At 49.8% G+C, this 27625-nt stretch overlaps 2 protein-coding genes across 2 annotated transcripts; one reads left to right on the top strand and one right to left on the bottom strand.

Moving 5' to 3' along the window:
- Positions 1–4870: 4870 nt before the first annotated feature.
- LOC112623811 (surfactant-associated protein 2) lies at positions 4871–5660 on the bottom strand. The gene is made up of 3 exons (XM_025384481.1): positions 5546–5660; positions 5226–5314; positions 4871–5092 (listed from the first exon to the last, which is right to left on the bottom strand). Exons 1-3 carry the CDS (start codon positions 5604–5606, stop codon positions 5006–5008), a joined length of 237 nt encoding a protein of 78 aa, XP_025240266.1. The 5' UTR covers positions 5607–5660; the 3' UTR covers positions 4871–5005.
- Positions 5661–14310: 8650 nt separating this feature from the next.
- On the top strand, positions 14311–25945 carry LOC112623327 (diffuse panbronchiolitis critical region protein 1-like). Its single transcript, XM_025383680.1, has 4 exons — positions 14311–14392; positions 22015–23199; positions 23263–24230; positions 24690–25945. Exons 1-4 carry the CDS (start codon positions 14311–14313, stop codon positions 24834–24836), a joined length of 2382 nt encoding a protein of 793 aa, XP_025239465.1. The 3' UTR covers positions 24837–25945.
- The last annotated feature ends 1680 nt before the right edge of the window (positions 25946–27625 follow it).

Consider the following 27625-nt stretch of genomic DNA (forward strand, 5'->3'; position numbering starts at 1 on the left):
TCAAACATGTCTGTTTATGGCTCTTTGGTCCCCTTTGCTCCTAGTGGTGACTTTTGTGCTTCTGAGTTGTCCCCTGAGAGCTTGGTCTGGGAAAAGAGGAGGGGGATCCTCGCTGGAGGAAGAGGAGCTTTCTAGTCATGGGTAGGGCTTGGGCACAGTGGTCCCGGTTCGACCTACTTTCTGGACTAACTGACAGTGCCCTGGCTTTTGCAGGCTCTTTCTCCTTCACTTCTCACTAAATGGAAGCTTCCCTGCTCCTTGGCCCTATCCCTAGAGCCCATCCAGACCTGATGGGCTGCGGGCTGTGCTGCAAATGGCGTGCCCCACCTTCTGTGCTCTGACACCTGAGTGCCAGAGACACACTGCCCAGCCTCTGAGTTACACATTCACAGCACAGCCAGCCACCTTACACACGCCAAACACCGCCTCATCTCCATGGAATTCAGGGGCCTGGCCCTTCCACACCCAGAGTACATTCTGTCCAGCAGCTCTGAGTAGCCTGTCCTGGGCTGGGTCCTCTATGGTGCTAGATATACAATGCCATTTAATCCTACTGAAAACCTCACGAGGCGGGTGTTAGCTCCATTTGGAGATTTTTATTTTTACTTTATTTTTGAGACAGGGTCTCACTCTGTTGCTCAGGCTGGAGTGCAGTGGCATAATCATGGCTCACTGTAGCCTCAACCTCTAGGGCTCTAGCGATCCTCTTGCCTCAGACTCCCGAGTAGCTGGGACCACAGGTGTGCACCACTGTGCCCTGCTTTTTTTTTTTTTTGGAGACGGAGTCTTGCTCTCTTGCCCAGGCTGGAGTGCAGTGGCGAGATCTCAGCTCACTGCAACCTCTACCTCCCTGGTACAAGTGATTCTCCTGCCTTAGCCTCCTGAGTAGCTGGGATTACAGGTATCTGTCACCACGCCCAGCTAATTTTTTTTTTTTGTATTTTTAGTAGAGACAAGGTTTCATCATGTTGGCCAGGCTGGTTTTGAACTCCTCACCTCAAGTGATCTGCCTGCCTTGGCCTCCCAAAATGCTTGGATTACAGGCGTGAGCCACCACGGCTGGCCCTGCCCTGCTAATTTTTAAAACTGTTTTGTAGAGATAGGGTTTTGCCATGTTGGCCAGGGTGGTCTTGAACTTCTGGGCTCAAGTGATCCACCTGCCTTGGCCTCCCAAAGTGTTGGGATTACAAGCGTAAGCCACTGCGCCCAGCCCCTCGTTTAGAGATGAAGACGTGCTCAGAGAAAAGTCTCCACTGGGACCTATCCCAATAAATTAGGTGCAGGCTCTTTCCGGCTGCTGTAACTAAACTTCAAATGTAATGGTAGCTTAGAGGAGGGGGATGTTTCTTCTGCTGGGCATCTAGTGCAGAGATCTGCAGTAATGGGGGCCCACGCCTTCTTCAGTCTTATTTTCCTGCCATTCTGATACATTGTCAGACTTCATGTCCAAGGTCTGCACCAGCTCCCACTACCGTGTCTGCATTTCCACCCAGAGGGAGGAGGGAAAGAAGGGGATGGGCAGTCCTCTTTTTCTTTTTACTCTGTTTCAACAAGATTGCTGTTTTTTTTTTGTTTTTTTTGTTTGTTTGTTTGTTTGTTTTTTTTGAGCACCTGCCTTATTCTGGACCCTTAGATTCATCAGTGAATGAAACAAAATGCTGTGCCCTTATAGTACTTTCCTTCTAGCAGGACAGTCAGAAATAACATACAAATAAGTGAACGATATACTATGTTTGAATGTCATGAATGCAGGGGAGGAAAAAAAGATAGAACAAGGTAAGGGGACTCTAATGTGTGTGTGTTGGGGGGGGCAGGTTGTACTTTTAAATAGTGGGCTAGGGCAGAACTCACTATAAAGTTGAGGTTTAAGCAAAGGCTTGTAGGAGGTGTAGGAAGAGCGTTCCAGACAAAGGGAAGGGCCAGAGGAAAACTGAGATAGAGGCACACTCGGACAGCTCTAAGAGTAGCCTGGAGACACTGTGGTGGGGCAGAGTGAGAGGGGGAAGACGGCAGGAGGTGGAGTAACAGAAGTAAGGGTGGGGAATTGGTGGGGGGTAGGGAAGACTTAAGGCGGACAATCTGGGGCTTGTGTCCAAAATGGTAGCCAGTTGGCTACCTAAAGTATTAAATAAAATAAAACATTCAGTTTCTCGTCGTACTTGCCATATTTCAAGTGTTTTGGTAGTTGCACGTGGCCAGTGGCTACTATATTCGTCAGCATAGTTTTAAAACATTTCCATCATCACAGAAAGTTCTATTGGAAAGCACTGATCTAAGACCTTATAGGCTGTTTCAAGAACTTTGCTTTTCCTCCTCTGAAATGGAAGCTCCTTTCTTTTCAAGGATACTACCAGGAAGTTGCTCACCTCCTTTCTACTTGCATCCTATTGGACAGAACCTGATCACATGGCCACAGCTAGTTGCAAGGGAGGCTGGGAAATGTAATGAGCCACATGCTGATAGTTGAAATCTACATTACTATCCAAAAGGAGGAGGATGGCTGTTGTGGGGGGGCCAGTTAGCAGTCTCTGTCACCCCCAGGTCTGGTGAACCCCAAAGCATTCTTCACTGCACTGCTGTGTTTTGAGCCTTGGGAGAGAATTCTTTGAGAAAAATAATCTGGAAATCACATCCTGGTGATCTCAGGCCCTGAGGTCTAGGAACCAGTTTGAGGTGCATTTAGCTGTCTGCTCTACCAACCTCTTGGACATTCAGATATCCAGTCCCCCAACTTGTTTGGGGATCCTCACAGCTGCCCCATGGGCGTCACCTCTTCACTACTGCAGGCTAGGGGCAAATCATAACATACTAGTCTCCTTTGGAGCCCCCTGCTACTTCTCCTCGGGGTCTAATTGTCCCAGGACAGTTGTGAAGGAAGGTAGACCAATTTTTTAAGTGTTTGTTTCCACTCTGCCGTTTTCTATGCTCCCCTCGTCTTCAGTGACACTCCATACTGAACTCTTGTCGTCTTCTGTCTCCAAAGGAGTCAGTCTCCAATTTCATATGGAGATAATGGAGGGTTGTGTAGGTGTGGTGGGCAGGGTGGGTACCACAGAGGACAGAGAGCAATCCTATCAGTACCCCCCAGTCGCTCAAGTCTGAGGTGCAAGTTTGTGTTTTGAGAGCTGGTGAAAAGTCAATTTTTTTTTTTTTTTTTTGAGACAGAGTCTTGCTCTGTAGCCCAGGCTGGAGTGTGTGATGTTGGCTCACTACAACCTCCGCCTCCCGGGTTCAAGCAATTCTGCCTCAGCTCCCCCGAGTAGCTGGAACTACAGGTGAGTGCCACCATGCCCAGCTAATTTTTGTGTTTTTAGTATAGAAGAGGTTTCACCATGTTGGCCAGGCTGGTCTTGAACTCCTGACCTCAGGTGATCCACCTGCCTTGGCCTTCCAAAGTGCTGGGATTACAGGCGTGAGCCACCGTGCCTGGCCAAGATAATCTTGAGAAGGTGGTGGGGAGTGTCTGCCTCAGAAATCAGGATGAGGACCCTGAACCCCAGGGGACTGGGACATATGTGTTGGGACCAGGTTTCCATCCTAACAGCAATCCCTACTATCCTGCTGATGACCCATAAGACAGGCTGTGGTATGTCCCTAAGTAGCTACCTGTGTGATCCTCACAATCTGATGGTGCAGGAATAATGAGAAAAACTCAGAATTGTGTAAAAAAACAAACAAACAAACAAAAAACCACCTTCCCCCAAACTGGGAGGGAGCTGAGAGGCCAAAAAGTGACTCAGACAAGTCCAGCTTGGTGAGTAGACGAGGTTTTTAGGACTTACATACAAGGCACTCCTGGATGGCAGCGGACAGCTTTAGAGATCTGTGCTGCCTCCCATCCTGAAGCTGCTTTCAAGCTAATTTTCTGACTCTTTGCTTACCGTGTATGCAAATGGACTGTTTTCCTTGGTGGGTTCCCAGATACTCTACGGGATGCTTGGGTTCTCAGGGACACCTGCTCCTCGGCCAGGCACCGTGACCATGGCTGGTCACCTGGCCTTCAGGATTCAGGCAGCAGCCTACACCTTTAAGTAAACAGGTAGGGGACCTGTCACACTACAGCAGGTACCATCATTGTCCCCATTTTGCGAGTGAGGAAATGGAGGCTCCAAGAGGATGAGAAACATGCCCAGGAATTCACTTGTGGGCTGGTGTTACCTCATACTCACGTGGTTAGCCAGCACAGGCTCAGCTTGCACCTGGCCTCTCCTCCCCAGCACTTATGCCTGGCTGGGCATCCTCTCACAAGCTGAACCCCTCATCTCTCAACTGAGTGCCCACCCACTTCCCACCCTGATTACCTGTGTGGATCCTTGGGTCAGGGGAGCCATGTCCTGGGGGTGTTCTGCCTATGTCTCTTTCTTTGGTTTTTGAGTCCCCAGCCCCAATGCTTAAGCAAAATGAAATGAAATAAAAATCTTGCTTAAACCAAGACATCTGTCTGGTGCCTGACTTCTCCACTGCTACTAGATCTCAGGCGAGTGACTTGCCCTCTCTGAGCTTCAATTTCCTTATCTGTAAAATAGGATAATGATACCTAGTATGCCACATTCAAGACTGCTGCAAACATTGAAATAGGGACGCAGGAGAAATGCAGGACTTCAATAAATGTTGCTTCTCTTTATTCCCAGGTGTTCCGAAGATCTCAGTTCGGGGTGTGTTCATGTGCGTGCGTATATGTGTGAAGGGTGTGTGAGTGTCCCCAGACAACTCCCCAGATGCCTTCTAAGCCTGTGACACTGGTGTTGAGGGAGAGAGTGTCCATCCCTGGAACCCTCTGCTCAGCAGGGGGACAGTCAGAGACTTGAGCATCCAACCCCCTCTTCCTGCCAACTCTGTGCTCAGGGACTCACAGAGTCAAGCAAGTTACTGAATTCAGCATATACTGAATTTTATTTATTGCCACTCAGGAGGGTGGGGGCTGCTGAAAGACAGGGTCAGGGCCCACCCCCCGCATCCCTAGCCCAAAAGCCCGGGCCAAGAAGGACACAGGCTTCAATGGCTCTCATGTGTTGCAGACAACATGGTGTTGAGATCTTGCATGGTGGAGGGTGACGCTGGTCCCTGAAGGGAGATGGAGGAGGAGGCAGAGCTGGGAACAAAGGGTTAAAGGGCGTGATGTAAGAGAGCTCTCTATTCCCACCGCGGAGATAGCCAGACCCCAGCAAACGCCCAAACTGACTCACAAACACACAGCCCCATCCTTTCCCCTCCCAAAGAACTACCTTTTCAAGCAATTCCAAGAAGCTGGACTCATAGGAGGAATTTGTCAGAAAAGATTCCGTCAGTTTCAGTTGCAAAATCATACCTGGCCCTGTGGATCCAGAAGTACGGCTTAGGACCTAGCTGATTCCCCCGGAGATGCAGTACCTTCCTGCCCACGCTCCCCAGCACAGTTCCTCTTCCCCAACAGTGCCCCTCCAGAGCCTCTTGGAAGCTCAGGACTGGGGTGTCTCTGTCTCTCTCAGGGACCATGGAGTCCCACTCCCTTTCTCTGGCCTCTTCACGCCACAGGGACCCAGAAGTCCTGCCCTCTAGCCCTCACCTGTTCCATGTGAGCTGCCAAGGAGGATCAAGAGGAGGACAAGGGGCAGCCCAGACCCCATAGTGGCCACCACACTCCTGGGATGGAGGAGACACTGAAGTCCCAGTGGCCTCTCCTTGCCAGGCCTGCTTTCTACACCCCACTCAAGCCTTAGCATAAGTGTTTGAGGGGAAGTGGGAGGGGGAATCTGGTCAACTGAATTTTCCAGTTCTCCCAGTAAGAGAGGACCCAGGAGAGGACCATTCACTGTGCTCTTGGGGAAAATAGAAGGAGATTCCCTCTCTTCACTCTGTATCCCACCCCTACCTTGTGTCTCCAGGTTTGAGGGAGTGAGTGCTGGTCCTACAGACAGGGAGATGAAGAGGGAAGCAGGGACCAGGGAGGCGTCCCTCCTGCAGGTGTCTGGACCCCACCCATGCCCGGACCTCCCAAGGCTCTTTAGAGATTAATTATTAACTGCAGTTAATTTTCATCATTCTTGACACCGAAGGACTCAGGAATGTGGGCCCAAAAGGGAGGGGTGGATTAAGCCAAGTTTCTTCCAGAACTCAGGTGTCCTGCTGCCTCAGCTTTTTTTTTTAAAGACTAGTCAAGTGCAGTAGTGAAAAGGGGAGAAGGAGTAGAACAAGGAGTTGGGTCTATAATGGACTGTGAACACTGCTCCCCGAGCCTTGGTGGCTTTCTAGATGAGAAATCTGGTCATGGGAACTTCCATTGCTGAACATTCTGTTTTACTTGCTCTAACGCATCCTAGATTGTCAGGTGGAGACACGAGTTTCCTCAGACATTCTCCCACCCCTGCCTTGTGCAGCCATGAAAAGAGGACGCCCACCTACTCCCGGCCGAGACGCCTACAGGCAAGCTCTGGGACAGGCAAGCACAGGACAGATGTGCAGAGGGAGTTACTGACCCTCTTTAGAAACTAGGAAAGTAAGGCACAGAGAGGGTAACTGACCTGCTAAGGTCACCCAGTCAACCAGTAGCAGAGCGATTAGAACCTGTCAGACACAGGGACACACCAGCCATGGAAACTCGCTTGAACACACAAGGGCACAGGCCTGCGTCTTCCTATCTGCCTCTTCCCTATGCAGCCTCTCCACTTTCCCCAAAGCCAGTGGGACTGAGCACAGAGGGACGAAAGCAGAGAGCGCACTGGGCAGAGGTAGTGGGAGAGCAAAAGCAAGATGGGGAAACAGAGATAGAGGTCTGCACTGTAAATGGAAAGTGAGGCAACCAGTGACTCCCAGACTTGCACAGGAGAACAGGAAGACCACAGTGAGAAGAAAGTATGGAGGAGAAGAGCAGCAGGCACAGGAGGAATGAGCAGGAGGTAGAATTTGGGAACGCAGAGAGATCTTCCTTGGAGAAGAGTAGGAGCCCTCCCTCCCTCCCTCCCTCCCCTTTTTTTTTTTTTTTTTTTTTTTTTACTGGGTCTTACCCTGTCACCTAGGCTGGAGTGCAGTGGTGTGATCTTCCCCTGCCTCAGCCTCCCGGGTAGCTAGGATTACAGGCACCCACCACCACACCCGGCTAATTTTTGTATTTTTAGTAGAGATGAGGTTTCCCCATGTTGGCCAGGCTGGTCTCCAACTCCTGACCTCAGGTGATCCACCCACCTCGGCCTCCCAGAGTGCTGGAATCACAGGCATGAGCCACTGCACCTGGCCTCCCCTACACTTTCTACAGGCATGTGCTAGGCTCATCACTAAGTATTCCTTTATAGCTCATAAGCACCTGTGAAGTAGGTACTAGATTACCCTGATTTTAGAGGTGAAATTAAGACTTAGGCCTGTGACTTGCCAGAGAATGCACAGCTCAGCAGTGGTGGATTCCAGCGCAGTGGACTCAGCCCACGTGCTGAGCTTCCGGGAATTCAGGGCTGTCTGGCTCCAGAGCTGGGTTCTGACCTTCCATATCACACTGTCCCAAAACATGACATGTGTCTTCCTTGGTGCCCCTTATCTCCCCTTTCCCCTTCCCTGTCAAAGGAACGGAAAGCTCTGTGAGCCGCAGCCATCTAGGTGAGAGATGGCTCAGGTATTGACCTTCCCAGCCCACCCTTAGGTTTCCAGAAGGTCAAATGCACAGTCCTAGACCCTCATGGTCCCCCTACAACCCCAGCTTCCAAATCCTGCTTCCCTGAGGGACTCATACTTCCTGACTTCCAATGGTTGTACTTCTAGGAACAAGAGGATGACCTTGGGATAGGACATTTGGGTCTACCCTTTTAAAGGATGGTCTGGGCTATGGATTGACTCAGACCTGGGGGACAGGTCCCTAGTCCAGGAAGAGCCCAAGGGCCAGGTGGCGGAGCCTGCAGGCTCTTACTCACTCTCCCCCTCACCCAGTGCTTCCTGGGATCAGGCTGGGACAGGTTAATCCTCTGGGACAGCTTGGTGACCTCTCCCTAGGGATGGAGATTCTGGTGTCGATGGAGGCCCTGGCACACCTGGCTCTCCTGGGACTCGTAATAGGCCCCAGAGCCTTTATAAGAGCCTGGGAGATGGGCCTGGCCAACACGCTTCAACTGGCGCCATGAACACTGTGCTGGTACTGCTCCTGGGCCTGCAGGCCTTGTCTGGACCCAGTGAGCACTCGGGCCTGGACAGGAGGTCTTGAGGGAGGACATGAACTTTGGACCCAGTGGGATGGCCAACTCTTCTATGGTTTTTCTTTTTTCAACAGTTCAGCTGACCCTACTGGGGACTTCTGACACAGTATCCCCAGGTCTCCTCTCTGTCTCTGGAGGTCTCCCCTCTGTCTCTGGAAGTCTCCCCATTGTCTCTGGAAGTCTCCCCACTGTCTCTGGAGTTCTCTCCGGTTTCTGGAAGTCTCACACTGTTTCTGGAAGTCTTCTCACTATCTCTGCAACTGTCCCCACTATCTCTGGAAGTGTCCCCACCACCTCTGGGAGTGTCTCAACAGCTTCTTCAACCTCTGGGAGTTTTCCCAGCAGTCCTCAGCCTTTGGCTCCAACTATTTCTAGGAGCACTTCAGGAACAGTCTCCACATCATCAGGTGATATTTCTGTTGCTCAATCCATCTCTGGAGAACTCTTCAGCTCAGTCTGTAGTTCTGGGGTGGGGCTTCCTGCAAGCCTGGCAGTTTCCCAGAACCTCATTGGAAGCAGCTCCCTTGCCTTTGTGGCTATACAAGGGCCTCTCTTTCTGTTTTCCAATTCATCACCTTTTTCTGTCATGATTACTGCCTTCTTATCCTAAGACTTTTTTGCTTACTTCAAGGTCATGAAAATATTTTCCTCTGCATTCTTCTAGAAACGTTATTATTTTAGCTTTCGAACTTAAGCCTATTATCCATCTCAAGTTAATTTCTGTGTATGGAGTGGGGTGGAAGTCAAGATTCAATTTTTTCTTCTTATGAATATCCAGAACCATTATTTCCAAGGGCCCTCCCCTGTCCCCACCATTGAACAGTGAGCACCTGTCCTGAAAGTCTAGTGACTGTATTTGTGTGGGTTTGTCGGTCAGTGTTTTTTTTGAGATGGAGTTTCACTCTTGTTGCCCAGGCTGGAGTGCAACGGTGCGATCTTGGCTCACTGCAACCTCTGCCTCCCGGGTTCAAGTAATTCTCCTGCCTCAGCCTCCTGAGTAGCTGGGATTACAGGTGCCCACCACAACACCCAGGTAACTTTTTTGTATTTTTAGTAGAGACGGGATTTTACCATGTTGGCCAGGCTGGTGTCGAACTCCTGACGTCAGGTGATCTGCCTGTCTCGGCCTCCCAAAGTGCTGGGATTACAGGCGTGAGCCACTGAGCCTGGCCTATCGGTCAGTTCTTACTCCAGGGCCACAGTGCTTAAGGACTACAGCTTTGCAGCAAGTCTTGAGATCTTATAGTGTAAGTTCTCCTCTTTTTTTTTTTTTAAGAGACTGTCTTGGTTATTCTCAGTCTTGATTTTCATAACATCAGTTCATCAATTTATTCCAAAAGCTTGCTAGGGTCTTGTCTTTGGGTGCATTTGATGTGACTTCTGCTTTGCTCTTGCTTAAATCTCTTCTGTTTTTTCCCTCTGCCCTCTTAGGACCTGCCTCCTCCAGTGCTCCTGGAACTGCTCCAACTGTGCCTGGGACTTCAGCACTGAGTGTTGCTGTCTTAGGGGGTTCCACTGCCACCATGGCTGGAGTGGCCACCATGTCCCCTGGGCTCAGCATCCTGGCCAGTTAAGGCACTCTTCTAGGCATTACAGTAAAAGGTTGATGGGCCTATTCGATCTCATTCCCCTGCAGCCACCCCTGGCTCCTTGGGAGGAGTTCAGGGATAGTCAATAGCGCCTGCTTTCAACTGTGTTTTAAATCTGTCTGAGGATGTGTCTGTAGCTCAAAGGCATTGTGGCGGCCTCTGGTCAGACCAACTGCCAGATGTCTGTTACCTGGCTGCTTTCTCGAAAGGTTTTCATCTTCCTCATGATCTAACCTCTCCGTCCAGGGCGAGAGGCATTCCGTCCAGAGATCACCCCTCCTTCCCCCATCTTTCTCCTCCCCTCCCTTTCATTCCTAGAAGGGGAGCTTGGGGAATACCCCGCAGGAAGTCTGAGGGCAGGAAACGAATGGAACGAAGACAGGAGAGCAGGCTCTGGTTCCCCTTAAGAACAAGAATCAGGGTGGAGTGGTGGGGAGAACTGGGGCTAGGAGGAAAGAGAGTGCCTACTGAGGACCCTCCCAGTGCAGAGGCATCACAGACCCAGGGATGCGGACAATAGGGCCTGAGAAAGTCAGTGAGGTGGGGACCTCAGTGATGAGTCTGGGACTGACAGACGTGTCCACAGGGAAGAGGCAATTGAGACTTGGATTGAAGCTCTTTAAACCCCTACACCCACCCCTGCTGAGATTCTGCTTCCAAGGTGATAGGAGAAAACACCAGAGAGATGAGGTCTCAGAGTCAGAGACATCAGTCACAGAAAGAAAGATGGAAAGTCGGAGGGCAGTGGGGGTCTGGGGACCTGGAGGCATCACCTGCCTCAGTCACTGGCCCTGTCTTTGTGCCCTAGGTCTAAAACCCCAGAAGGACTCTGTCTCAGACTGGGCCATTGTGTTGATCACTCTCACTTTGGTGGCAGCAATTGTCAACCTAATGTATGGTATCAAGAAGGTGAGCAACTCTGTGGTCCAATGTGTGGGATCCCTGTGCCAGTGGGGCTGGGACCTGGTGCCCCAGGATTCAGAGGAGAACAGGGCTTTGGGGAGGGAATGACAGCTTGTAGGGCTTGTTGCAGGGAGGGGAAAGAGAGCCGTTGTCTCAGTGGCTGAGAAAAACACTGTTCTGGCAGGGACGGGGCGTTGGGGCCACTGAAAGAGGTGGGGGAGTGCTGGAGGCTGACTGGCGCGTGGAAGCGCTCAACTCAGCTCTAGGCAATGAAGGACCAGCTCTGTGGAGCCACATTCACTTGGGTTTGAATCCTTGTGCAAGTTACTTAACCTCTCTGTGCTCTGGATTCTTCATTAATAATAATACTTTAAAATAATACTTACATCGCACTGATTATGTGCTAGGTGCTGTACATATTTTAGTTCACAGCAAGCCAGTGATATAGGAAATACTACTCCTCATTTTCCAGATGAGGTAATTGAGTCCTGGATAAATGAGAATGATGGCATCCATCTCAAAGGGTGGTTGGGAGGATCAAATAAGCTTACGCAGAGCGAGCACTAATGGTGCTTGGCATGTATTATAGTAAGTGCTCAATATACAGCCTTATTCATTATTATTGCTGTTTTTGCTCAAAGAGGAACGCTGAGTGCCTGGGTTGCCAAGAGGAAGCAGCAGTTCACAGGAAGAGCTGGACTGAGCAGCAGGTTCTCGGGCCCCTTGATTGACCCGTCATACCCTTCCCTCATCTCACAGGCCTGCCAGTTCCAGAAGGAGTGGCTGTGGCTCCGTGTGGCTGTGGCTCCATGACCCCTTATAGCTGCCACCATGAGGCGGAGGCCGCCAGTCAGCGCTACTCTGTCAAATGAAAGGTGGGGCAGGGGCAGCTGAGCGCCTACCCTTTGGCCTTCCTTCTTCGTCTCCCAAATAGTCTAATTCCCAGACTCCCCTATCCCATTCACCCTAGCCGGAACCTTTTTCTGCAGGTAGATTCCTGGGGTCACTGGCCACCAGGTCTCTTCTACCCACAGCGTAAGGAGTCGTCCACTGTCAGTCACAAGATTCTGCTCTCTGCCCTGCCGCCAACCATGCAGACTGCGGGAAGGTGCCCAGCTTCTCCGAGGACAGTTTTCTCATCGGTGGAAGGAAGGACCAGGGCTAAGTGGCCTGCAGGCACCTTCCAGCCCTCATGGAGCCCAGGTCTGGACAGCTGGAATCCCTGCTCCTCACCCTCTTTACCTAGTCCTACCCTCCTCCCCGACGATCAGAGAAGCTCTTTAGCTGAGGACAGTCTGCTCATGGCTTCCCTTCTCACCTTCCTCCACAGGGAGCCCCCTCAGGCTGGCTCTTGAGCCCCCAGGGCCCTCCGATTCTTTCCCCTCAGAGCAGGTGCAGAACCTTCCTCTGTGCTGCCCCCTCCGTCCTCTCCAGGAGGGTGGTGAACAAGTTACTGCTAAAGAAAATGGCACTTCCTCCACTTGTCTCGCAGACGCTGTGGGTTTGCCCAAGTGCATGGGCTTTTGTGTCATGCGGGCCCAGAAGGGCCAAGCCCGGTCTCTGCCACTTACAAGGGCAAGTCATTCCCTGATCCGAAGCTCATTTATCCTCATCTGTAAAGTGAGGGGTGACAGGTGATGACTCATAGGTGAGGTGCTTAGTACATTCTTCAGTACATAGAAATGCCCAAACATTGGTAGTTGGCAGGGCTGTTTTGTGACTGGTCTCTCAGCCTCCAGCTCAGACGAAGCAACATGGACTGACCGTAAGAGACTGTTTTGGGCCTCCACCTACCTCCAGGTTTCTCCACCCCAGACACCAGGGTCCTTGGGGTGGAGTTGTAGCTAAGAGAGAAGGGAAGGGGGTGTTCATTCACAAACCCTGGTTAATGCTTATTCTAAAGCAGAGATCCTCAACTTCAGCACAATTGGTGTCCTGGGCTGGGTAATTCTTTGTTGTGGAGACTGCTCCGGGCATTACAGGATGTCCCACAGCATCTCTGGCCTCTACCCCCTAGATGCCAGTAGCATCCCACTCCAAATTGCGACAAAAATGTCTCCAGAAATTTCCAAATGTTCCTTGGTGTGGGCAAAATTGCTCCTCCCTGTACAGAACCACTGTCCTAGAGGCTTGGGTCCCTGGGGAAAGGATGGGGAAGGGGACCAGTGAAAAGGGGGACTGTCAGTCAGCCGAGTCCACATGGAGTTGCAGAGGACAGCCTGTCTCTGCCTTAGTTTCTCCATCCTGCAGGATACATTGCCTGGGAGGCAGGCTGCCCAGTTCTGAGTAGTCAGTCTTTAATCTCCCATGAATCACATTGATAAGCAGTTGGCCTCCTCTTCCCACCTATTCCAGCCCTGCCCAGGGCTTAGGGATAAGTCACGCCAAGTAAGGAGAGGAACCCACGTGTCCAGTTCTCTAGTCCTCTCATGAGCCCAAATGCCCTGAGGGCCTGGCCTCCTGCCCTCAAGTCCTGGACTTCTCTACGGCCTTTGCCTGCCCCCACTTCCCTCAGAAAGGCATCCTCTGGCCCTGGCTTCCACTCCGTCCAGGTGGAGTGGAAACATTTATTGATTGCCTACTGTGTGCCAGACACTGTCCCAGGCCCTGACGACACAGCAGGGATCCAAGGTGCCTACTTTCCATCCATGGAGACCCACAGTGGGCAGAAAGGGGTTGTGACTTATCTGTGCTAGAGACCCAGGGAGTCCGTCCTCCCCTACTCCAGCCCCAGGCACTGTCACTAGGGAGACAAGTGAGTCTCTGAGCTAATGCTTGTATTAGGCAGGAACTGAGGAAGGGAAGGGGGAGCGCCGGGGTGCTCCTAAAAATGAGATATCTGCATTTCTGTATAGGAGTGAATGGGGACTTCGAGGCAAAGAGACAGCCACTGAGCAGAGGTGGGAGGGAAGAGGTAGAGTGAAAGCAGAAGCCCCTGTATGTAGAGCATCTCTTGGCCAAAGATCTTGGCCTTGGTCCCTCTGGGTGGCCTGACCTGTCTGTGTCCCTGGTGAGGGGTGTGACATCTGTCCCTGTGGTTCTGTGTCTTGTCTCTGTCACTCTGTCTGCACTCTCCACACATTGTTGTATGACCACTGAACATCACGAAGCACCTGTCTCTGCAGCGAGGGTCATTCGAGGGCTTTCTCTCGCCTTTGCTCTTTCACCTGATCCTCGTGGGCAGCTCCGCCCAAGGTGGCAAGAATGACCATGTGTGAATAAGGGGTGTGGAAGCTGGGCTGACGCGGGAGAGGTAGGAGGGTGCATGTGAAGCTGGACACAGATCAGAATGTGAACCCCACCCCGTCCTGCTCCCAGCCAGAGTTCAATCCTTCTAGAACCGGGCCATCTGCTCCCCAATTCCCCAAAGCCCTAGAGGCACCACCCTCACTTCTCTCCACTGGGGCTGGCTCAGGTGCCTGCTCCTTTCTGGTTCCTCTGCCCTGCCCCCAGATCCCACCCCTCGGCAGGCACCCACGTGCCTGGCTCCATGACACAGCAGCTGCGGTCTCCTCTTATCAGGGCTCCCCTGTGGGTTGGGGTGGCTCCATTTGTTTAAGACTTAGTCCTGAGAAGCCCCAGCCCCCATGACGTCAAGATTGGCTCCATATAAGGTGAGGGGTCCGCAGCCCATGGTCCTCAAGCAGCCACCCAGCTCCGACATGGCCCAGACGGTCCACAGCCTCTGCTCCACCTTTGGCCTCCAGTGCTGCCTCCTCTTCCTTCTAGCTTCTTGGGAGGCAGGTAAGATGCCCACAGCGGGTACAGAAGATAGAAATGGCTTGTTTCTTAGTGCTCATAGAGTTGGACAACAAATAGAAAGGAATGAAGGGAGCGGGCACAGGGCTGCTACAGACAGTTGTCTAGAGTGTTCTCTGCTCAAGTTTGCTGGCTAAGGGACATGTAGTAGGAGATGAAATCCAGCCTGTGCTCTGCTCTTTAAAACATGGCTCACAGGGCTGCACCCATCCAGAGGGGGTTTCAAGTTTGCATAAAGACACTGTAGAGGGTGGCAGCCCTGTGTGGTGGGGGTAGGCACCTGACATTTGTTGAACACCAACTCCAGCTCCGTGCATGGAATTCACAGCTGCTCATGGTGATTTCTTTCTTCTTCTTCTTCTTCTTTTTTTTTTTTTCTTTTTTTGAGATGGAGTCTCGCTCTGTTGCCTAGGCTGGAGTGCAGCGGCACAATCTTGGCTCACTGCAGCCTCCGCCTCCCGGGTTCAAGCGATTCTCCTGCCTCAGCCTCCTGGGTAACTGGGATTACAGGCGCCTGCCACCATGCCTGGCTAATTTTTTGTATTTTTAGTAGACAGGATTTCATCATGTTGGCCAGGCTGGTCTCAAATGCTTGGCCTCAAGTGATTTGCCTGCCTCGGCCTCCCAGAGTGCTAGTATTACAAGCGTAAGCCACCGCGCCCAGAGACTCATCTCATCTCAGCATCCCCTGAGGTGGCTAATAACATCCCATCTTATAGTTGAGGAGAGTGGACTCAGAGTGATTTGGTGCCATATCTCACAGCTAGAGGGAGGTAAGCAGAGATTCCACCTCCACTGCCCCCAGCCCTGGGGGATAGGTGGAACTTCTCTCTTGAGAGCTCTGTTTTGTGCAGACCTAGTTTCCAGTCCTGACTCTGACCCATTTGGCTACTCTGGCCTTCCACACCATCTGTAAAATGGGCTGGATGCTGCTGCCCGGCCATACCAATATTTGTTGCCTACAGAGCATTTACATGGCACCAGGTGTTGCTCTAGGGACTTCATCCACGTTTACTCATTTAATCCACATGGCAACTCAGAAAAGTGTGCATCAAAGGCTCTGTCCTTGTCTTACAGTTGGAAAACATCTCAGGGCTTTGAGAGAAAATGAGTATGGACAAGTTTGACAAACAAAACAAACCCTAAAGATAAGATGAAATTGTGAAATTAGTTCACTTAGTCAAGAAACGGACTGCAACTGAACCCAGGGAGCAGAGATGCTAAACACAGGTGTGGAGGGCCTGGGCAATTTGGAGGAGGGTCTCCACAAGGCAGATGTACAGCAGCAGATTCAGAGACACTGTCTACCCACTGGACAGTCATCTAAGGACAGAGCCATCCACAGTAACGGCGCTGATGATCTGGAACCAGGGCTGGGACAGTCATGAGTCTGGAAGTCTCCTCCAAGCAGTACTGGGGGCAGGGCAGGCAGGCAGCACCTTCTCCTTCCAGTAGTGCAGACAGAGGGTGATGTCAGAGGCAGTGCCCCTTCCCTGAGCGCAGGCAGGTTGCGGCCAGGGGTGGAGGCAGGGGCAGGTGGGTGGTGAATGGCGGGAACTGAGGAATCTTTGAGCTGCCTCTGAAAGATATCAGCAGTGCGTCCTGTCTGTGCCCTGACTTGATGTTTGTCTCCCCTACCTTGAGGGTCTGGAGACAGAGGCACCAGAGCTGCCCAACACCTCCTGGCCCCATCTCGCCTGCCTTTCCTTCCTTCCCCTCAGGCGGATTGTCCGCCGGCTGCTCTCTCCTCCTTCCATCTTGCAGCTTAAGGAAGAGGAACCTGCAGGGGGTGGAAGGGAATCCCCTCCATACACAGTAGCTCTTCTGAGATTTGCTTCAGGGCAGAGATCTGAATTCCTGAGATTCCGATGGGGCCATGTGGGCGTGGTCTCGGAGAGGAGATAGGTGTGGCAGGGCGGGATGGAGGGAGGGGTGAGGAGGACATGGGGAGCTGGCTGCTCCCATTCTGCAGATTTTGAAGACAAGAGCGAGTAGGTGATAGGTGGGGATGGCTTGAAGCTGGGCTTGGGTTGTGATGAGGTCGGGTGGAACTGGGGTGTGAATCAGGGCTAGTCCATGGCTGTGCCCAGCAGAGAGAAAGGCCTGGGCAGGGCGGGAAGAGGGACAACTGGGATGGATGAAGCCCTTTAGTCTACCATTCTGGTGAGGGGGCCCTGACATTTGTCCACAGGACCAGTCAACACGCAGACAGATAACTAGATCCTGGAACCCCAGAGTCTGCATCATGCAGTCACAGAACCACGGGTACAGTCTAGATTAAATCATCAGGGGGAGCACAGGTGCAGTCTAGATTAAATCATCAGAGGGAGCACAGGTGCAGTCTAGATTAAATCATCCAAGGGAGCACAGGTGCAGTCTAGATTAAATCATCAGAGGGAGCACAGGTGCAGTCTAGATTAAATCATCAGGGGGAGCACAGGTGCAGTCTAGATTAAATCATCAGAGGGAGCACAGGTGCAGTTTAGATTAAATCATCAGAGGGAGCACAGGAGCAGTCTAGATTAAATCATCCGAGGGAGGCACAGGTGCAGTCTAGATTAAATAATCAGAGGGAGGCACAGGCACAGTCCAGATGAATGCACCTGAGGGAGCACAGGTGAGTCAGGAGATGGGAATTGGGACTGGGGTCCTTGGAAGAATCTAACAAGAACATTTTCCTATAACAAATGCTATTTGATTTAATTTCTGTAACACAAATAATGTATGCTCATTGTAGAAAATGGAAAATAGAAAAAATCAGAAAGAAAAATAAAATCTCTCTGTATACTCCCTAGTCCCCAGGCAATCATTTGATTATATCTCCCTTTAGCTTTCCTTTTTTTTTTTTTTTTTTGCAGAGACAGGTCTCGCTATGTTGCCCAGACTAGTCCTTCTGCCTCAGCCTCCCTAAGTGCTGGGATTATAGGTGTGAGCAACTGTGCCCACCAGTTTTCTTTTTCTATGTCTGTGTTTTAAGCCACTTATTGAACTAATACTGTATAGATATTTTAACAAGCATTTACCCACATTATTGCAAATGGAGCATGCCATTTATGGGGGTAAGGATACCAGGAAACACTAGAGATGCCTTTTGGGAGAGCGTGCTCTGACAGAGACTCCAAGGCATGAGTTGCTTAGTAAGATGTTCTCTCTTCCTCCCTCCCTTCCTTTCCTTCCTTCTCTTTTTCTCTTTCCCTCCCTCTCTCTTCTTCCTTTCTTTCTTTCCCTTCCTTCCTTCCTTCCTTTCTCTCTTTTTCTTCTTTCCTCCCTTCCTCCCTCCCTTCCTTCCTTCTTTTCTTTTTTCTTCTTTCCTTCTTTCCTTCCTTCCTTCCTTCCTTCCTTCTTTCCTTCCTTCTCTTTCTTTCTTCTTTTGACAGACTCTCGCTCTGTGGCCCACGTTGGAGTGCAGTGGCATGATCTTGGCTCACTGCAACCTCCGCCTCCCAGGTTCAACTGATTCTCCTGCCTCAGTCTCCTGAGTAGCTGGGATTACAGGCTGCTGCCACCATGCCCGGCTAGTTTTCGTATTTTTAGTAGAGATGGGGTTTTGCCATGTTGGCCAGGCTGGTCTCGAACTCCTGACCTCAGGTGATCTGCCCACATTGGCCTCTCCAAGTGCTGGGATTACAGGTGCGAGCCATTGTGCCCAGCTGATGTCCTCCCTTTCAAATGAGTGAACGAAGCAGATGGCAGGGACCTTTGGCACTGTGCATTGTTTTGATGTTGTGGGATTTGTTCTTATTCTTTTATCCCGACTGAACATCCATCCACAATGTCTTGTGCTAAAGTTGGATTTTCTCTTCTGCACCTCCTGCCTATTCTTCAATGACCAAAACAGTTCTTTTCAGGCTACGATGGTTGTATGTGGAATGAATATCTCCTGGTGAAAACTTCCTAGGGAAGTAAGTCACTACCAAAAGTAGATCGTCTGGGGAAGAGATGCTTCTTTTGTCCTGGGGGTTTACACTGATTTGCCTCTTGGCTGTGTCAGGACCAAGGAATCCCTTGAGCTTTACCTCAGCTTTTTACAATCTATGGTTCCACAACTGTTTGATGCAGATCTAAAATTCTAAAATCTTGTTATCTGAGTCTAGTTATGGACTGTGATCCTGTGGTTTAATGAGAACTGGTATCCCAGAATTGGTGGGCCAGAGGCCGCCTTTCAACATCTTTTCATCTCAGAGCTCAATTACTTAACAGCGGAAGTTGCCCCTTGGTGTTCCAGCCTGCGGAGGTCACAAATACATTTGGTTTCTACTTAATGTGCATTATGAAACGTTGTTGGCAAGGCTTCTAAGGAATTTTCATCAGTCTTGTTCTTTCATTCATTATTCGACAAATATTTACAAAGTGCCTCCTATGGACCAGATACTGTTCTAGGCTGGAGACAGTGACAAACAAAACAAATAAAAATCCCTGCCAGGGCAGGCCAGGCCAGGCACAGTGGCTCATGCCTATAATCCTAATACTTTAGGAGGCTGAGACAAGAGGATCACTGAGGACCATAGTTTGAGACCAGCCTGGCCAACATAGTGAGACCCTGTGTCTTAAAAACAAAGGGGGAGAGGGGCATAGTGGCTCACATTTGTAGTCCCAGCTGACAGGGGGCTGAGGCGGGGGGATTGCTTGAGCCCAGGAGGTCAGGGCTGCAGTGAGCTGTGACCATACCACTGCACTCCAGCCTGGTGCAGAGTAAGACTCTGTCTCAAAAACAACAACAACAACAACAACAACGACGACAACAACCCTGGCCGGACGCGATGGCTCATACCTGTAATCCCAGCACTTTGGGAGGCTGAGGTGGGCAGATCATGAGGTCAGGAGATCGAGACCATCCTAGCTAACACAGTGAAACCCCATCTCTACTAAAAATACAAAAAATTAGCTGGGCGTGGTGGCACATGCCTGTAGTCCCAGCTGCTCAGGAGGCTGAAGCAGGAAAATCACTTGAACCTGGGAGGTGGAGGTTGAAATGAACCCAGATCACACCACTGCACTCCAGCCTTGGCGACAGAGTGAGACTCCGTCTCAAAAAACAAAAAAACAAACAAAAACAAAACCCTTGCCATAGTGGAAATTTAATTGTATTTATCACATATCAGAAAGTGATGATCAGAAAGTGGCCCAGGAATGCAGAGGCTGCTGTTTTCAAGAGGGTGGCCACAGCAGGTGAGAGGTGGATGGGGCAGGCAGGAGGGTAGGGCTACTGCTCAGGCTCCCCTTACAACCAGGAGAAGGACAGGGCAAGGCATGAGATTATTTCAGAGACTACAATGTGGATTCAACAAACATTTAAACAGCTTCTGTGCTCCAGAGTCTGCCATGGTCCATACTTCCTTTAACCCTCACATTCAGCTGGTGCAGTCAACATCATGGTTATTTACAGTTGAGAACATGGAGCTTCAGAGCACTTAAGTGACCTGAGCAAGAACGCAAAACTGTTGAGGGACTGAGCCTGGATGCCAAACCTGTCCTCTGATTCTTTAAGGCCAGTGGAAATTGCCCTTTGCATTGCTGCCAGCTCATTTATTCACTCGATAGTTAGTCATTCATCCCTTATCATGTTTAAAAGCCTCTGGAGCACAGTGAAAAGTCTAATTTTGCCAATTACTTAACCTCTTTGCATCTCCTTTCCCCACCTGTGAAACAGTAAGATCACCATCCTCACTTCACAGGTTCATAATTATTTGATTAAATAAACAAATATACGAACAGCACCTTTCAGGGAGTCCACACATGTCAGTGTCCTTTCTTCTTTAAAAGACTGGGCTGACCTATTGGCTGTGCACTGTGGTCTTCACCAGCAACGAACTGGGCCCAGGAGCCCAGATGCATGTTCAGATTCTGTCTCGACCTCTTACTTCCTGGGTGTCCTTGAGAAGATTACTTAACCATTCAGAACCTTGTTTCTTCATCTATACAACTGGGAGAATAGGAAATAGTTCTCAACCTCAACAGGTTCTTGTGAAACGTAAATAAGTTAACGTATGCCCTCACTTGTAGAACCTGCCTCTCTCATTGTAGAGCTCCAGAAAGGTTGCCCGTTGCTATTGTTGTGGGACTATGTCCAGGTCACTTTTCCTCCGTGAAATGTAAATTTCTCAGATGTAAAATAGGGGAACTTGACCGCTTCTAAAGAGCCCTGTGGAGCATTGGGAGACCAATCACCATAGAAGAGAATCCAGAAAGAGAATGTCTGTGAGGCCACCAGCCACGTCTCAGGGCTGGGGAAGGTGTCCAATAAACAATAGCTATTACTGGTATTGCTGCCAAGGAGATCATGTAATGGGATTGGGAGAGCAGAGTGCAGGCCTGATCATTCAGCCTCCTTCTCTCCCCTCACTCTCAATTCCTTTCAGAGACTTGGGCTTCTCTATTAACCTCACACCCTTCTTGTCCCGCCCATATTTCTTTCAAGGACTGAGCTCCCCAGGCCGATTCTGCCCATCAGCAGGCAGGTGGACTGTGGTTTCTTGTGATTGGGAATAGGTCCAGGTTCTGGTTGCCGCCTTAAGCTAACAGGGACTGGAAACCTCAGTTATGTAACGACACTATCTCTTTCACTCTTTGGCGATCTCTTGGCCTTCACTCTTTCGGCTAGGTATCAGAGACATCTCCTCTGTCTCCATCAGGTTGTTTTTCCATGGAATTAAGGCGTGCATCTGTCCACTGATAGGGGCGTTTTCTCTCACACCCTGTCCTTAAACATAGTCAGTCCCTCCCACAAGCTAGTTGCCTCGTTTACTCCTGTCAGGACCCCCAAGCAGATCTCTTTTCCTTTCAAGATGGCCCCCTTCATCTATCCCCAGTTGGCTTTAAATGTGTGAAGAGGGGGACCCAGTGGGGTGACCATAAGGGTTGGGTCATCTCATCCATTCTCCTCATCCAACTTTATCTCCGAAATGAAAACTTCCCATCCCCTTCCTCTACTCATCCTCCATTCTTCTTATACATCTCTCACTCACAACCTGTGTCTACCTGCTAATCCCTATGGGAAGTTCTGCCAGAGGTCTTACCTCAATTTCTCACACTGTTACATTTGGGATGGTGTTAGAATGTTATGGAAAGGTGGAGAGTCTAATGTTTATTCCTGGTCTTCTCAGCTATGCCATGGAAAGGAGACTCCATTCCATAAGTTACAGACCCTAAAGGGGCACCTGCACAGTAAAATGCTAGTCCATACATGCCCTCAAAACCTTATCATTGGATAGGCGTGGCAGGGAGTGGAGGTCGGCAGGCACGCAAACAACTGTAACGTGAAGTTGAAGGTAACAGGACAGAATGATGAATAAAGACCTTTTCAAGCACTGAAATGAAGCTGGATTTAATCTGTTTAGGCAGATCAGAAAAGATGCCCTAAAGCCAGAAGGCCTTGAGATGGAGAGTTGAGGAGATGTGGAAGGGGATGAGGTGGCAGGCTTGCTGAAGGCACAGCCTGAGCCTAGGGGCTGGAGGTGAGAATGGGGAATAGATATCATAGTATTCAAAGGAGACTGACTGGGGAGTCATACTGTGGGGAGCAAAGAGATCCCCTAGAGAAGGAGGTGGGAAGGGGGAGTTGGAGAAGATCATGGGGAAGTTTCTTATTTGCCTCTCTCCCTCCACAGGTGCTACTGCATTCCAAGAATATCAGAAAACTGGGGAACTCTCAACATCTGATCACATATTTCCCCTCACTCCAGGCCTTGTTTATAGTATCCCTTTGGATCACACTGTTCATTCAGGACAAAGACCTCCAGAGCTCCCTAAATCTACAGAAATCCATGAACGAAAACGCCACTGCACCACCACACGCCCTTCTAAGCCAACTGACAAGCCTATAGACAACTCCAAAACTACAGACCACAAAAGCTCTACAGATAATCATGAGGCTCCTCCCTCTTCTGAAGAAAACTCCAGCAATCAAGGGAAAGACCCAACGATCCGGAATCAGCACTCTGTTGATCCTGCTTACTCCACTACCGCACATAAAGAATTCTCTGAAAAAAAACATATAACGCCAGCACCCAAGAGCAAAATAAATTGTCATAAGTCCACAACAGGCAAATCAACAGCAACAAGAAAACCAGATGAAACTGGAAGATCTTTGGAAAAGTCCATGAGTACTTTGGATAATAAAAGTACTACCTCACATAAGACTACAACTTCCTTCCACAACTCAGGCAATTCACAGACCAAGCAAAAAAACACATCTTCTTCAGAAAAAATCACAGCAGCCTCAAAAACAACATACAAGACTACAGGAACCCCAGAAGAGTCAGAAAAAACTGAAGATTACAGAACAACAGTTGCCTCAGATAAGCTCCTGACAAAAACTACAAAAAACATACACGAGACCATATCAGCCAATGAGACACAATCTCTAGCAAAGCCTACAGAACATGGAGAAAGGACAGCCAATGGGAACACCACACCATCCCCAGCAGAGCCTACAGAACATGGAGAAAGGACAGCCAGTGGGAACACCACACCATCCCCAGCAGAGCCTACAGAACATGGAGAAAGGACAGCCAATGAGAAAACCACACCATCCCCAGCAGAGCCTACAGAAAATGGACAAAGGACCCCATTTGCCAATGAGAAGACCACATCATTCCCAGAAGAGCCTACAGAAAATAGAGGAAGGACAGCCAATGAGAACACCACACCATCCCCAGCAGAGCCTACAGAAAATGGACAAAGGACCCCATTTGCCAATGAGAAGACCACATCATTCCCAGAAGAGCCTACAGAAAATAGAGGAAGGATAGCCAATGAGAACACCACACCATCCCCAGCAGAGCCTACAGAACATGAAGAAATGACCCCATTTGCCAATGAGAACACCACACTATCCCCAGCAAAGCCTACAGAACATGGAGAAAGGACACCATCAGCCAATGAGAAGACCATACCATCTCCAGCAGAGCCTACAGAACATGAAGAAATGACCCCATCGGCCATTGAGAACACCACACCATCCCCAGTAGAGCCTACAGAATATGGAGAGAAGACTACATTGGCCAATGAGAAGATCACAGTATCCCCAGAAGGGCCTACAGAACATGGAGCAAAAACTACGTTGGCCAATGAGAAGATCACACCATCTGTAGCAGAGCCTACAGAACATGGAGAAAGGACCACATCACCCAATGACAAGATCACCTCATCTGCAGCAGAGTCTACAGAACATAGAGAATGGACTACATCAGCCAATGTGATCACACCAGCCCCAGCAGAGCCTATAGAACATGGAGAAAGGACCACATTGGCCCATGAGAAGATGACACAAGTCACAAAAAAGTCTACAGAACACCCAGAAAAGACCATGTCAACCACAGAGAAAACCACAAGAGCCTCAGAAAAGCCTACACTACACTCAGAGAAGACCAGATCCACCAAAGAGAAAAACATATCAGTCCCAGAAAAGCCTACAGAAAACCCGAGGAACACCACACTGACCACTGAGACCATAAAAGCCCCAGTAAAGTCCACAGAAAACCCAGAAAAAACAGCAGCAGTCACAAAGACTATAAAACCTTCAGTCAAGGTCGCAGGAGACAAATCTCTCACTACTACCTCTTCTCATTTAAATAAAACTGAGGTTACTCATCAGGTGCCCACTGATTCTTTCACCCTCATTACACGTAGAACAAAGTTGAATTCTATCACATTAGAAGCCCCAGGCAACGAGAGCCATCCATACCTCAATAAAGATGACTCACAGAAAGGTATCCACGCTGGACAGATTGGGGAGAATGATTCATTCCCTGCATGGGCCATAGTTGTTGTGGTCCTGGTGGCTGTGATTCTCCTCCTGGTGTTCCTTGGCTTGGTCTTCTTGGTAAGGGACAGATGTGCCCCATGGAAATCAACCTATGGGATAGGGAATTGGGGACACATTAAGGGTCAGAGTTACAGGGAATAATGAGTCTAGGAAAAGAGACATGGCAGAAGTGGGAGGAACAGTAATAGAGGAAGAGTTTTGGTGAAAACTGAGGAGAAAGACAATAAATACACAGGAGGTAAAAAGCTGGAACTGGAGAGAAGGCTGTGGCTGAGAATGAAAGGGTGTGAAAGAGAAAGTGTTGGGGATGGAGAGTCTGGGGTATGAGAATAGGAGGTATAAGGACAAGGAGAATATGGTAGAGGAGGGAACTGGGACTTATTGTATTGGATCTAGAGCTGGAATAAACATCAAGGTTTGGATGGAATCTTGAAAATAGAATGAAGACCTGAGGTGAGTGTTGAGAAAAACAAATCGCAGATGGTTCTCATTCCTCCTTTCTCATCCCAATCACAGGTCTCCTATATGATGCGGACACGCCGCACACTAACCCAGAACACCCAGGACAATGACCCAGAGGATGAGGGTGGCCCCAATTCCTACCCAGTCTACCTGATGGAGCAGCAGAATCTTGGCATGGGCCAGATCCCTTCCCCACGGTGATCTTGGAATAGGAGCCCAGCCCTGGCTCTTCCATGCTCTGCCCCTTTCCTGGATGAGGAACTGGACTCACAATTTCTATTTCCTGGACTACAGGAAGGGCAGAGAATACTGATGGTTACCAGTATTAACCCTTCCTCTGTTCTTCATTGAAACTGGTTGGCGAACGAAGTGATAAGCAAGGAGGATGTAAGTTTAGGGGTCAAAGAACAAAGAATGAATAATACGAGCAGACATTCTCTGTAGAATGTGATGGTCTGAGAACGAAAAGGTGTTTGATGGACATGTTGGGGGACCAATGCAGAACTGCATTGAGTCCTAAAGAAAGGACAGGAGCCTTAGAAGGCAATGCCCCAGACTGACTTGTGAGTGGGGATTATGGGGAAAGGGAGAGACTGAGGGCAGAGTCTCTGGGTTTCAGGACAGCATTGTTATTTCCATTCACTACTACTTAAGAGTTTGCATGTAAACAGGCTCATCTCTGAGTTCTCAGGACCCTTGCTTTCGCCCCATTTTCTTAATAAAAAAACCAAAAAAACAAAACAAACAAAAAAAAAAACGGATCCAAGAAGAAAAAAGAATTTATTTCCTTCTCCACTCTCTCCATGCCCTGGAGAAAAAAAAATTCAGAAGAAATCACAAATCTCTCTCATCCACATGGTTGACCCCTCTTCCTCCCAAATCCCTTAGTTTTCCTAAACGTCTACAGTGGACACCCTGTTGGTTTGGCTTGCTGGGTTGTGGGTGGACACACAAGGAGGGGATTTTTGTTTGGCCAGCAGTCTCACCCACTGATCTCCATCCCAGACTTTCCCTGATGGTGTCTCAGCATTTATTTTCCTGTCTCTTCCACCAAAAGTCAGCTGTGGCTTTATGTCGTAAAAGTTACCCATCTTCTCTACCATCCCCATACTCTCCCCTCCCACCTTCACCCCAGATTCCAATTTTCCTCCTTGTAGTCATTTCATCTATGTGTTTTCTACATTTTCTCTCTCTCTCCTTATGGCCATTTCACCTTACTACTGATTGGGCAGAGGGGAAAAGAAGAATGATGATAATAGTTTCCTTCTACTGACCTTTTTTATAATAAAGTATAACATGTTTATAAAGGGCATCATAGTTATTAGACTATCTATTGGGAGAAAGTGCTGACTGGTGTTCCTGGCTCCAGCTGAGACCTTACAGAAGAGGAGGAGCTGGAGGAGATGGAGGGCAGGACTGGCAATCTATGGAGGGTCAAGAAAGGGGAGGCTGAATTTCTATTGCTCCAAAAATGCCTCCTTTCTGGGTTTAGATAAGAGCCAGCCTTAGTGCAGGCCGGGTTTATTCGCATGGTGGCAAAATGAGTAGAAAAACCTGTCAATTAAAAAGCAAGTATTTTAAAGCACCTATTATATACTCTGTTGAAGATATAAAGAAGTATAAGACATAGTTCTCACCTGAGACACAAAGATAGGAAAATTAAAATTAAATAATTTAACAAGAGTTGTCACAAGGTAGGTGCTATACAGAATAAACAACACCCTAATCATTAAGCCCAACTCCGTGAGTATCTGCTATGCCCCCTATTTATGTTAGGACCCAGCCCTCCTCCAAAACCATTCTGTGCCGATGTCAGTCCCAACAGAAACTTCCCATCACCCATGCAGCCTTGGCTCTCTTACCAGAGGAAGATGGCATCATCACTAACAGAAAAGATGCCCCACTTTGCTGCCAGGCTCCTAAACGTAACTCCATCCAGAATCAAACAGTGGGGCCACAGGTCACTCACTATCTGTTCCTTTGGGCATCCCCATTTGCTGAAAGCTGGAAACCTATCATGGTCAGTAATCCCAACCCTGACACTGATGTCATTGAACTATCTGGCCCTGGCTGGGCTGGGAAGGCCCTTATTACTGAATCTCCCACCAGAAACCCACTCTGCTAAGGGCAAGATTGAAGCTTGACTCTCAGAGAGCGGGCATGCCAGGTGCCAGAGGGACCCAGATTTAGGCCCCTGGAGAAAGGAGGTAGAGGGACACCTGGGTTCCGGAAGGGGCTGGAGAGCCCTCGAGAAAAGGAGGAAGACGCCTGGATTTTAGTTGTCTGAGCAGGTGGTGACTCAGCTTGTGGTATCTGCCAGGACAGGAGTCTCTCTCTGCCCTGGGAGGGATGCAGAGACCCCTAAACTCAGCCTGGACCCCAATTCAAAAACAAAACGAAGTAAAAACATCTCTGCCCCTAGAGTCCTAAACATCCAACGGGACAGACCCCTCCCCTATCAAGAGACCAAAACGCAGCACTAGGGGTCAAACGGGGATGGGGAGGTTCTTCGCCCGGCAAATACGGACTGGGGGCCTTGGGGCGCGGCGGGTGTCTCCTTCCCACTTCTCTCCCCTCTCCGTTCCCCGCTAATTATCACTTTGAAATCCAGGTGGAAATCCTTCAACAAGCTCCAGGACTGGGCCCTCATTAGGGATAATTACTTAATGAGTAGGACACGAGAGAATGCGCTCTCTCAGCCCCCAGGGAGGACACCTCCGGGGGAGCGAGTGCCCCGAGGGCAGGCGGCGGCCGGGGCGCCGGAAGCTTCTGTCCCGGTGGAGTTGGAGAGGGGACTCCGGTTCCCCGAGACTGCGGTCCTCCCTCATTCTTCCGGGTTCCACTTTGCGGGCGGCTTCTGATCTCTCGCGGACAGCGCAAATTTGTGATTCGAGGCCGCTGCTCCCGCAGCGCCCCAGCCCGACAGCGCCGAATCCCCTCCTCCCAGCTCAGTTCCCGAGGGGGGGAGGGGGGGGGGCGGGCCGCACTGA

This window comes from Theropithecus gelada, chromosome 4 (genome assembly GCF_003255815.1).
Source record: "Theropithecus gelada isolate Dixy chromosome 4, Tgel_1.0, whole genome shotgun sequence".
NCBI lineage: Eukaryota > Metazoa > Chordata > Mammalia > Primates > Cercopithecidae > Theropithecus > Theropithecus gelada.